Source organism: Neolamprologus brichardi, unplaced genomic scaffold, assembly GCF_056152115.1.
Source record: "Neolamprologus brichardi isolate AB-2024 unplaced genomic scaffold, ASM5615211v1 NODE_ptg000008l+_length_2720982_cov_1, whole genome shotgun sequence".
NCBI classification, from domain to species: Eukaryota; Metazoa; Chordata; class Actinopteri; order Cichliformes; family Cichlidae; genus Neolamprologus; species Neolamprologus brichardi.
The window spans coordinates 1,820,690-1,832,981 of NW_028270135.1; the positions used below are offsets into that span (position 1 = coordinate 1,820,690).

Sequence of the window (12,292 nt, forward strand, 5' to 3'; positions counted from 1 at the left end):
TGCAGTGGTTATTATTATATTTACATGCTTCCAGCTCCCGTTTTTGCTCATGACAGCTCGTACTTTTCCTTTTTCTCCCTCCCTCGCTCACAGACACATAACGTGTATGGCAGTCCATTCTCCCTGCAGCACGGACTACACTGCCTATGATGCTACATTCTTTAGAGCTATACCTGTAGCATTCTGCCTATTAGCTTAGCACAACAACAACAGGCGCTCTCTCACCCAGGAAACACGCAGAGAGAGAGGGTCACCCTGTAACCATGGCAACCGTAACACTGCCACCTGGAACAACAGAACGTAGCTGTCAAACAAAACCCAAACAGTCCTGACCCGCCACAATATGAAACAGGGAAGTCCATCCCTGCAGCATGGACTACACTGCCCATCAGTCTACATTCTTTAGGGCTATGCCTGTAGTGGCAATTTTTTGAACAATCATTTTAAACAATAGTTCTTCACGTCATTATGCGGGTTGAAATTAGAGGTTAATGCTGTCGGGCCTTCACTGAACCACCAGCAAAAGAAGATGAAACTACACGTCATGGTTGAAAAACAGAAATAAATTCCCTCTTGGCTGTTTGGCTTCCACCACGATTAAAATCGCACTTTCTGCACAGCTCCCTCTCTCTCTCAGTGAAACCAGTTTACCATCAAAAATCTCTGTTTTCTACATTATTCACTTGCTTATTACTCAGCAGTCAGCCGCTGCTTTTTTGTTTTTAAAAAATGACCTCTGACATGAAAGCCTAATTTCTACAGTTTAATACAGAAAAAATTAACATTTTTGTAAATGATGCCAAATTTCAAAACTCTTAGCTGTGTCTCTAATAAAACGTCTTTAAGTTTACTCTGTAACTTTTTTGCTTTCCTTCAGCAGCATCAGGTAATGTTCATGAGTTGATTCATGGTTTTCTTCAGTTTTTGATCTACTGCAAAATATTTTTAAGCTTATCCACTATAAAAAGCCAGGCCAGAAAAATCTCCTTCATGTTTTTTTGTGTTTTATCCTCAGTTACTTTGACACAAAGGCATCTGCTGTGATGCTTAAACCTCTGATGAAGTCTGACAAGCTTTGTTTTTATACACAAATATAAAAATATGGATATGTACTGATAAATTATCAATTATAATATTTCTGACTGAGTCCAAATTTAATCAAATCAAATCCAGACCTAGTGAATCAGAATTAAACCAGCTAGAGAAATCAGTGACGATACCCAGCCCTATGCTACACCGACCACGGCTCAACACAGTGACCTTAATTTGGAAAGTCATCTGCCTTTCACTTCAAGTTAGATTTGATCTAAAGCCAAAATCACACCTACATTTTTCAGGTATGCCCCTTTTCCCCATATGGCTGACACCAAGTAAAAGCTAATTCTCCAGTGAATGCTCATGACGGAGCCAGACATAGCTGATGGCACATTTGTGACCCAGCAGAAAAGCCTTTATATCTGTCCTATATCTTTGTGCTAAGTTTCATTCTTTTTGCCAAGTCTACATCACTGCAGGGAGTGGAGAGCCGTTTATAGATATCAGGGTGTCTAAATGGATTTTCTCAAACACTCTGCACTGTTGTGTTTTTTAAACCCACATCTTTTTGCTTCTCATCAGAAAATTTGTCAGTGTGGCAGGGAGGTGGAGGTTAAAAAGTTTGTTTTGCCCAGCAGAACGTTCAAGCTTAGGGCATTAGTCAAGCACATCATATTAAAATGAGCCCACAAAAGGTTATCTGTAATAAATTAGAGTCGGCAGTTTAAAAATTCAAGGCATACACAACAAGATGGGGCAGCATCTTACCTATTGCATCTCCTTGTTCATGAACCATGCTGGCCAGATCCTTCATGATTTGACTGACATCCAGCATGTCTCTCTATGGAGAAATCACAGTGAATGCTCATGTTAGTCCTCCGTACATATCAGTCCATGAGAGACAAAGTGCTATTTTACACATAGGACAAAGATTATAGCTTGAAAAGTACGGTTATTTTTATTTATTTATTAATAATATTATTGTCCATATTTACACTGTTTGGTCTTATTAGATGTTATCATCTTTATTACTTAAACTAAATGCAAAGTATTATCAATACTGAATAATGCACAAAGTCATCTTGCATATGTGAGCAGGCAGTCAGGCTTAATTACAGAAACAGAATATGTAAGGTAACAGAATAACATAACATTATTTCATTTCACTACATTTTTTTAATTTTTTATTTTTATCTAATAAAAAAAGACTCTAAAGTGCAAAGGTGGGATTTGCATATTCTTTATCACCCTGATCAATCCTGATCGATCAAAGAAGTAGTAGAAAGGATGGTTCATGGTTTCAGATGGACAGAGATCAACTGAAGCCAATTTTGACTGATATTATGTCAACAAAAAAATTGAGGGAAACTGTAGTGGCTTTTTGTCATCCTTAAATGTTTTGCTCATAGTTGTGCAGCTATGAAGGATTTCTATAGAAAATGCAATTCTAATTTAATTTCCCTGTCCCTTTAATTGACAGTGGATTTGTGTCTAATCCTAAATGTTTTGTGCTTGGCTTGTCCAAAAGTTTAAAAAAAAATGCAGTTCAAAGTTTTTGTTCAATTATTCCACTGTCAAGGCACAGAGCGAACTGGTGCAGCTATGGCTGACCGCAGCTAATTCTCCACAGCCTCAGAGCTTTGAATCTGCTCTCAATGTTTCAGCTCAAAGCAATATGAAAGCTTATAAAACCTCTGTCTATCTCATGCTCGCAGGTCCCCCCCTTTTCCTCCATTATGGCACCGTGCAATCACAGCTGCGTTTGTGCAGCCTAACCCACTGGGCCATCCATCACAGGTGGCGGAGTTTGCTGTGGAAACTGGCAGCCATCCTGCCACTTGGCAAAAACCATTTGAATGGAGCAAAAATGGCCCCTGGCAAAGCTTGTGATGCTAAAGACTTTTTGCATTTATCTTGAGGCCACCCTGTCCATCACCCTGTAATGGAATCATAAATTTATTTTACCTGGCAAAGCATTGGGCAATCAGGGCTCATTTTATTATAATGACAGAACAGTGTGTAACCAATTTAGCAAACAACGTGTTGCGAATAGGCATAGACAGACAGGGACACACACACACGTACACACCCAGGTGGGTTGGGGTGACCGTGGGTGGGTGGGTGCAGTGGACCCCTGCCTGAGGGCTGAGTGGGTGGCCAGGCTTGGAGCCAACACTGTGCCCTTTTCCATATTTCATGTGCTTCAAATTCTACTCATGAGCAATCCAGAAGCCACTGGATACTGGCATCAGGCTAGGAACCAGCCAACATGGATGTTCATTGGGATGATTTTTTTGTTGCCTTTTTTCCATGACTTGCAACAACAAAAATGACATTCTGATAGCCAGCTTTGATACTCCCCCACATTAAAAGGAGCCAGCTGAGGTGGTTTTAGATGGTTAAAATGAACGATGAATGATGACTTAAGCATCCAAACGTCCACCTCATCCAGTTATAACAAAGCTCTTAATTTAAATGCACATCATCGTGCTTTCTTACTTTTCAGAGGTTATGGAGATATTTTATTCCACTAAGTGCACCTACGAGGACACTGCATCATATATAGGGGCTTTCTACAGAGCCCTCCATTTCTGACTGACCAAGACCTAAGACAACCATATAGACTACTGTATGTTTTCTCCTTTGTGTGGGCACCTTAAAGGGCATTTTATCCTGTTTGCTCTTCTATAACGACATCTTAGAGAGCCCTAGTGCATTAGCATTTGTGCCGGTTCAGCTGAATTTTCTTTCTATGACACATTTTCCATCTGTACACAATGTTATTCATCAAAGTCAAGGAAAACTGAAAGGACACCAGTTTTTGAGTAATTCACTCTAAATTTGCACCAGCTCCATGGGGCAGTGCTCTACAGCTCACCCTGACCTTACCTCCCACTGTGGTGCACATGCAAAAACCGAGCTTGCTGTATAGGGATCAATAAAATGTCAGTGAACTTTTGCTACATGCCACAATTCTTTATGATGATAGCCAAAGAATCAGAGTAATCCTTAGCTCCAGAGCTCACCTCTGCTGGTCCTCTGACACTGTCTGTCAATCCTGCTGCTCTTGTTATTGTGTATGACTGATAAAAAGAACATACTTGAATAAACGAAAGGCTCTGAGGGTCCGTATATTTTCATGCAACTAAAATGTCAGACCGCAATTCAGACATCAGTTTCATCTGACACTGGGGCCACTGCCAAGGCAGCAAAAACACAATTAAACTTGAGGCCAAGATAAAATAGTCACAACAACCCTGCCGGCAGCATCTGATTGACACCTCAGTCATTAGAACTGCATGCCTTGCATTTCTCCAGTCATAAAGATGTTTGTGATAGCAGCTGATATGAACACTTGTGAGAGAGATTGCAGCTCAATCCACAGCTTTGCAACTTGCAGATCATCTGATAGAGGATGGAAAAAGGGACTCTTCTTTTTCGATACTTTCATGCTTGTGTTACCAAGATATTGTTCTATTTATCCACACAGAAATCAGCATCAGAGTTGGTCTCTTGTGTGATTATTCTAGTCTGTTTCTGTTGTGTATTTAATTGCTCTTCACAGTTTGATTCTTTCAAGGTATTATCAAGATGAAGGTAATTTATAGTCCAATATATGACAGCAAGGTAGCTAGATAAGGTTTGATTCTCCCAGGATGACTGCAGTTTGCAGCGGCTAGCAGTGTACACACAAACATGTCTTTCCATCTTTCACTGCAGGGCAGTTATGAGAGGTTTCCTCTAGTGCCTGCAGAGGGAAGTATGGCACAGCAGAGTGCTCATGTCAGCCTTTTAAAGGCGAACCAGCATCAGTAATAAGAACCGATTAGGCATGCAAGTCAGCTATAAGGAGGGGGTGTGCCGATAGATGACACGACCCCTGAAGAGGCGTCTGGGAGATTTAAGGCGTTTTCACACCTTTTTTGCTCAGAGAAGTTACTTGGAACTCTGAAGTGCTCTCTCCCACTTAGTTTGCTTCTTTTGGCCAAATGTGAGTGTAGCAATCAGAGCGAGACCTCACTGAGAAAGGAGTCTCTCAGTACATTCCCGAGCTAAAGTGGCGCCTCCACTAGAATCTGAACGTGATCTGAATGCAATCGAACTACTGTGAGGACACGTTGCCATATGTTGTCTACTTATGTGACTGCATTCAAGTTATAACATGGTTCTTGAAAGGTCTCAGGTTGGCCCAACTATTAGGAATTATTTGTGACATTTTCTGTTAGTGTAAATTACAACACCTAAGACTGTGTTAAGGATCAGTACTCTTTGTGACAGATAAGTTCATTTGTAACGTTTTTGGACTGGTTAAGAGCAGTTCTTCTTCAAGGAAGAACAAAATTTGACTTTTAGTGGGAGAACTGACTGACCAATTTTACACCTCTGTCCAGTCTGTGAAAATAACCCTAAAGCCTTTGCTTGCATTATGCAAAATGCATTGTTCTGGATCCTGGATAAAATGTGATGCAAGGCTTTAAAATCCAACACTTTCAAATGCAGCGCTGTCAAAGTAGTGCTAAATATGAAGAGAACAAATGAACACCTATAACTTGAGTATAGAACTTGGTTGTATATTCAAATAAACCAGCTTGAATTTCACTGAGAAGCTACCTGCCCCCTAAATAATGTTTAATTCCAACCTCACAGCCAACCAGGCAAATGTGTTTTGAAGAAATGTTTACATTGCATATATTTCTTTTTTCTGTCAGGGTAACAAGGAAAAAGAGATCAACATTCTGTGACTTTAACGTTGTTGAATTTTTACTGAACATAATCTCACTACTATGAATGTTAATGATATAGCCATTATGGACTTTTTCTCAATTACTGTTTAACCAGAGGACCACTGGATGTTTCATACATTATTAACAGGCAAAACATTTTATCAACACCAACAATGTCAGTCTGACTGTACTGGGATTCTTGTTTCTTTCTGTTGTTGAAAAAGAAATGAATGGACAGAAAAGGAGCTGTTGCTTTTTCATTTCTATCATTTTCTTTTTTTAACTATGATGTCACCCCTCTGATTTTACCCTGTTACTAGTATCTGATTGTAGTATTTCATGAGTTTTTACCTAACACCAACCAAAAATTATGAATAAAGAAGTCTACTATTTCGTGCCATAAACTGTCGTTCCTCTCATGGCCAGCCCCCCCAAAAAGAGTCATTCTCCAAAGACTCCTGTGTTAAAATGCTCACTGTTCCATTACAATTTAACCCTTTAAGACCTACCATAGAACCAAGTCCGCCAGAGCTTATATTATATTTTTACATGTTGTAGAGCCGTTTTTGGGAGCATTTCAAGTTGCTATACATCAATACAACCGATACAGCCCACATTTTAATAATATATATGCATTAAGTGTATAGTAATTACATAAATTGCAAAAAAGTGCAATAAACTACAAAAAAATTGAAAATCGTTTTTGTTTTTTTAACATATATTTCTAGTTAGAGAAATTTAAGAGGCTTATCCCTCAAAACTGTAAATACAAAAAAGTTGCACAAAATAGTTTCCCACCACAGGAAATTTATTTTGAGTGTCTTCATAGTTTTATTTTTGAAATACACCAATTTTTATATACTGCAGGAAAAAAGAAAATAAATATTATAGTGCAAATTTGCAAAAAAGCAGCATATGCATCAAAATAAACTATTTCCAGTGCAATTTGAGTTCTAAGCATCCCAGAAACGACACAGAAAGTCACAAAGTCAAACATAACTTTTAAAAACACCAGTATAGGCTCATGAGGCCCTGATGGTAAAAAACTACATTTCCGCGAAAATGACATCACTTCCGGTTTCGGGCAGGTCATGGCGGACATGCGAAAGTTTGTGCTGACGTCTATTCCAACGTAGGAAGTGTTATGAACAGCTGATCGGATCGGCAAAGTGTGTTTCTGGAATATTAGGTTTTTGTTGCTGCAAGTGCTTTTTATGCAGTTTTTGCAAAGCTATATGTGGAAGGAAACTGTGACCGAGTACAAGCTGATGGCATAAGATGTAAGTACAACTCCTCCGGTTTCATATGCAAAAAAAATTATTGCGCTAGCTTACGTGGTTGCAGAGCTACCGGGATTTAAAAGTAGTTGCGCAAAACGGAGCGTGCCCGCTCTGACCGGTTTTAAAGGGTTAAGAGTCTGGCACAGAAGCAGCAGGTGCCTGTGTAACCCAACTTACGAATTATTATTAAGAATGACCGAACTCCTACTAGCCAGTATCAGAAAATCTAGGATCGACAGGAGCCCAAGATATAAACACCAATAAGGAGAGACCACACCACAGTAGACTGTTCACAAATTTGTTATATTAGACACACAGCAGCTGCAACAAATGTAATGAAAGCAATAAAATAAAATACAAAATATTTCACCCCAAAATAACAAACTAAATAAAAGTGCGTGCATACAGCTTTCTCTGAGTCAAATGTATGAGTGAATAATGTCTGGTAACTGATGGATCGTTGGGGCCCGTTCAGTTTGTTTAACGTTTGCAGTCCTGCAGGTATCTGAAGTTTCAATGGGAACTAAACTTTGGCTTCAATAAAACCTCAGCAAATCCTGTTAACTTTTGGGTTGGCTTGCCATCCAGTTAACTGTGGAATCGCTGCTCCTCAATGAGGGCTTGCTTCAGACTGGGTCCGTCGAGTCTTTTACCAGATAACAAAAAAAACCTGACCGATGACAGGGTGAAACTCTGACCGACCAAAAAAAACTGCAGCAGATTCACTTGCAACTCCTAGCAATTCGACTTCGGAAACATTAGTTTCTCTGGCACATGGCATTGTATGAACAGGAACAAAATGGCAACTACACAAAGTCATGTGATCAAGGTCAACAGCAAGGGTCGCTGGGAGCTCATTGCTGATTGGCCAAGTTAAACGACAACAGATAATCTTATTTGTCCACATCTTCCTTTAAACAAAAAAAGAAAGAAATGACTAAATTGTTTACATCATACACCAAAAAAACTACTTTCCACTGCTCTTTTTTCCTAGCTGGGCTACACCTGCGTTTGCGCATTGCAGCTATACAATTCTTGGACATAGACTGTGACTTAAACTTGATGACACCATTTTGTTACGGTCAAGTCTTACGTCTAAAAAAACATCATGGCAGTAACCAAAATGCTAATGTTGAGGCCTTAAATTGTCCTGTCCAAAGACACTGATCGGCCACATCTAGCTTTTATATGTTGTCTAACGCTGTCAAAGGCACCATTTTAACTTATTCTTCCAAAACATGTAACCATGAGAATTTATTCTTATTAAAAGCTTCAATAACTTCTGTTATTTTTTATTCAAACTAATGTTGTAAGATGGCCACAGAAAATGTATTTTCTTAATTTCATGGCAGCACTACGAGCCAACCAGACCAGTGTTACGTTATTATGTTTTAGAGTGTCAGTTGCATTTTGTCAGGTGTAGTCTGGTTTACGGAGCACATCAGCAGACTCTGTCATGTCAGTTGTGATTTGGCAGCATTTGATGACGTATCTACTCTCCACAGGCACATTAGTCATTGTTCTCTGTCAACGCTTGTCATTTCTGATTCCTTTTGTTCTCGCTGACCAACTCACAATTCACAAGCTGAGCAGTTTGGTGTGACTTCACGCTCCCAATCAGCCCTGTAGATAGATAAGTCTGAGTCCTTAAATTAACTCAGATAAAGCAACGAAGCATTTTAATGTAAAAATCCAGACATCTTATCAGATTAAGTCTCAAAGAGAACAACAACAGAGGTAAGTGTTTAGTGTTAGATGCTGTAGATTCATACAGTGAGAGGGAGGAGTACTTGCCAGGGTTTTAATAGTTTTGCAATTTTCATTAGTTTTTATTTTTATTTAGTTTTGACTTCAGATTTTCAATTTTATATCAGTTTTAATTAGTTTTTACCAATTGTTTGCTATTTTAGTTTAGTTTTTATTTTTTTGAAAATCCTTAGTTTCAGTTTAGTTTTGATTAGTTTCAGTTATAGTTTTAGTTGTGTTTGCAATAATTAAGTGTAACAAAATCCCAGTTTCATCATATCAGTCATTCTGCTCATCCTTGGGTATGTTGCTATTCCAGCTACCATACTGCACCCTGGACAGGTCGCCTGTCTGTCGCAGGGCTAACATGCAGAGACAGACAACTCACATTCCCACCTATGGGTTCTTTAAATAAATAAATAAAGGCAGATGAACAACCATTGATACCAGGCAACTATAAAATGTATATCGTGGCCCCAATGAGACTATTAACTCTCGCAGCACCAGGTGTTCGTAATTTTGGTTCAAGTGAATTGATAAACTTTTTGAAGGTAATTGACTCACACAGTTGTGTAGATATCCCCGTCCTGTTGTCTCGGGATGCATCACGCTGCCTTGCCTGGGGTTAGCTTCTGTTTTCTGGGGATGAGGGTTGAGTGTGCTCCCTTACCTTCTCAAGCTAAGCTAGGTTAGCCTTCTTGTGTGAGCTTTTCAAGTGCACTTTAAGGTTTGTGGGATTTTTTTCCCTTTAGACATGTCCCTCATAATTTGTCTCTTTCCACTACAAGACACTTGCTTTATCCAAAACACAGTCATATTCAAAGTAATCCCAAATTGGACTCTGGCTCCCGACTTTTCCTGACATGATTCTGCGCGTGGACGGAGCAGCGACACAGACGACTCGACTAACGTGCTGCCACCTGCTGGCATAATGAGACACAGCAAGAAAAAAATCTGTAAACTAAACTTCATCTTCACCCTTGACTCTTGTATGACACGCACACATCAATGAAAACTAAACACATTTTTGCTATAAATTCAGTTAATTTTAGTTAGTTTTGTGAACACTCATTCCAGTTTTAGTTAGTTTTCCTTTTTTTGTTTTTATTTTTATTTCCGTTAACGAAAATGTTTTTTCACTTCTAGTTTTCGTTATTTCGTTAGTTTTCGTTAACGATAATAACCTTGGTACTTGCATTCAGATGGTTACTGACGAGTTATCCTATCAACACAGAGAGAAGATGGTTCAAAACAAGTCTTGTTTTCTTAACATCAGCAAATGAGCGTTCCATGCTGAGAAAGATGGACCTCTTTACCTCCACCCTCACTACATCAGGAGAAGTCGTGTGGCCCTGAGAAGTGCCCTGATTCCTTATGTAGCTTTTATGATTTTTGGGTTTTACATATCTAATGTGAAACCTGTAGACTTCTCCAGTATATTACCTCAATTCACCTGAATCGTGTCTTTATCGTCTTCTACGCAGTGATTGTGTGCTTCGGTGTGGAGGCTTAGAAGAAGCATCACTTCTTATTATTTGAAACTTTAGCTGTGTAAGATGTGAGGGTTCACAACAGTAACAGTTCAGTTCAGTTCAGTTCATTTTTATTTCAAACATACACGTTCACCAACGTTTCATAAAATCTTTCCATGCAGTTGTTTGAAAAGGAGTAGGCAGAAGTATATACTTATTTAGCCCCTTCAGGTTTACATCCTCATCATCTAAATTTGAACAACAAAAAAGTATACAATGCCTTCAACTTAGAACATAACATCACAAAAAAATATTTTCTCATGTTCAACTAAAACTATATTTAGATTTGCTAATTTGCAGAAGAAAATAAACATCAGTTTGACTGCTGTCTTGGGTTAATTGCATTTTCTTCATTCTTATACTTATTTTAAATTTATTTTTTGAGTTTTATTTTAAACTGGTTTATATCACTACTGACCTTTATTTCTTCTTTTAACTCATTCCAGAATTTAACTCCTGCTATTGAAATAGATATCCTTTTCAATGTTGTTCTTACTCTTTGTAATTTTAAATTCCACTTCCCTCTAAAATTATACCTCCCTTCTCTTTCTAAGAACCATTTACTTATTTTGATTGGGAGCATCCCTTTCCTTGCCTTATATATTATTTGCACTGTTTTAAACTTCACCAGATTCTGGAATTTTATAGCTTGCGTCCTAATAAAGAGTGTGTTTGTGTGAGCCCTTACCCCTCCTGATTTATTAGTCTAATGGCCCTTTTCTGCATTATGATTATAGTCTGAATATTACTTTTATATGTATTTCCCCAAACCTCTACACAATAACTCATGTATGGTGATAGCAAAGCACAATATAACATATACAATGTTTTCCTATCCAGAAATTGTTTTACTTTCCCCAAGACAGCAATGCCCCGTGCTAACTTTCCCCTCACATAAGTGATGTGTGATTTCCAATAACAATAACAGTTTGTTTACTATACAAATTCAGAGACACTTTATTAGGTACATCTTGCTTTTTTTTTCTGGCCTCATATACATGAGGCAAATCATCACCACTTCACAAAGTTGCTCCCCTGGAGTGTTTGATTACAATGAACTCATTGTCATATTCGAGAAATCAGTTTAGATGAGCCTCGTGACATATTTTAGGTTTTGTGTGCTATGCTTGGCACAATCCTGTCACCAGTACTCAAGAACCCCAAAACATAGATTTAAAAAATATATTTTTAATAAATTCTTGAAAAATAAGTCCTCCTATTGAATACTCATTCAATTTCAGTTAAGAGTTAACATGTTAATTTACGCAACTTTCAAAATCTACAATACCTTAACGCTTCAATAGTCAGATGCTATTTAGTGATTTCAGTATATATTTTCAAGTCTTTGCTCAAATACACTGTTCTTAAACCATTCACAAAGGCAACAGATTAGACGCTTGTGAGCAATTATTTAGATTTATGATTATTTAATCAAAAATGGTATGGTAACATGGTTAAAATTAGAGTAGTGGTAGTTGATTATGTCACATCCTTGTCATGTCACTTTTGTCTGTTCCTATTCCAGACTAAATGTGTTTCAGTGTTGCAAATATGTCGTCCCATATGGAAAAGATTTATAAATCTTATAAAGTTTGTATCTGTCTTGTGTGAAACTTGTATGAAAAGCATACAAGAGTGAAAACAGATATAAGATCCCTACAAAAATTATATAAATGAAACTTGTATGTTTTGGATACTAAAACAATATATGAAAGTAATGAGAAAGTGGCCACTTTCATGAGTAAATCATATAAGCCTTCTATTATTCACTATATGAAGTAGGCCACATCTTATGCAAGTCTTTTATAAGTTTTTACTATTTCTTTTCCATATGGGGTGGGACATAATTTCCTGTCGATAATTACTGTTCTTTGTGTTTATGTTGAATAAATATGTTTAACAATTATAATAGGCATGTATCAACAAAAGCAAAACAAAAAATCTTATGTTACAAATTTTTATATTTGAGATGTTA

General features: G+C 37.9%; 1 protein-coding gene across 2 annotated transcripts in view; it reads right to left on the reverse strand.

Annotated features, from left to right (window-relative positions):
* tsnare1 (T-SNARE Domain Containing 1) overlaps window positions 1-12,292 on the reverse strand; it is a 250,202-nt gene that overhangs the window by 88,700 nt on the left and 149,210 nt on the right. For both annotated transcript variants that reach the window (XM_087837141.1, XM_035913745.2), the window contains exon 9: window positions 1,804-1,876. In XM_087837141.1, coding sequence (XP_087693267.1) covers window positions 1,804-1,876 — 73 coding nt within the window. The remainder of the gene's footprint in view (window positions 1-1,803; window positions 1,877-12,292) is intronic.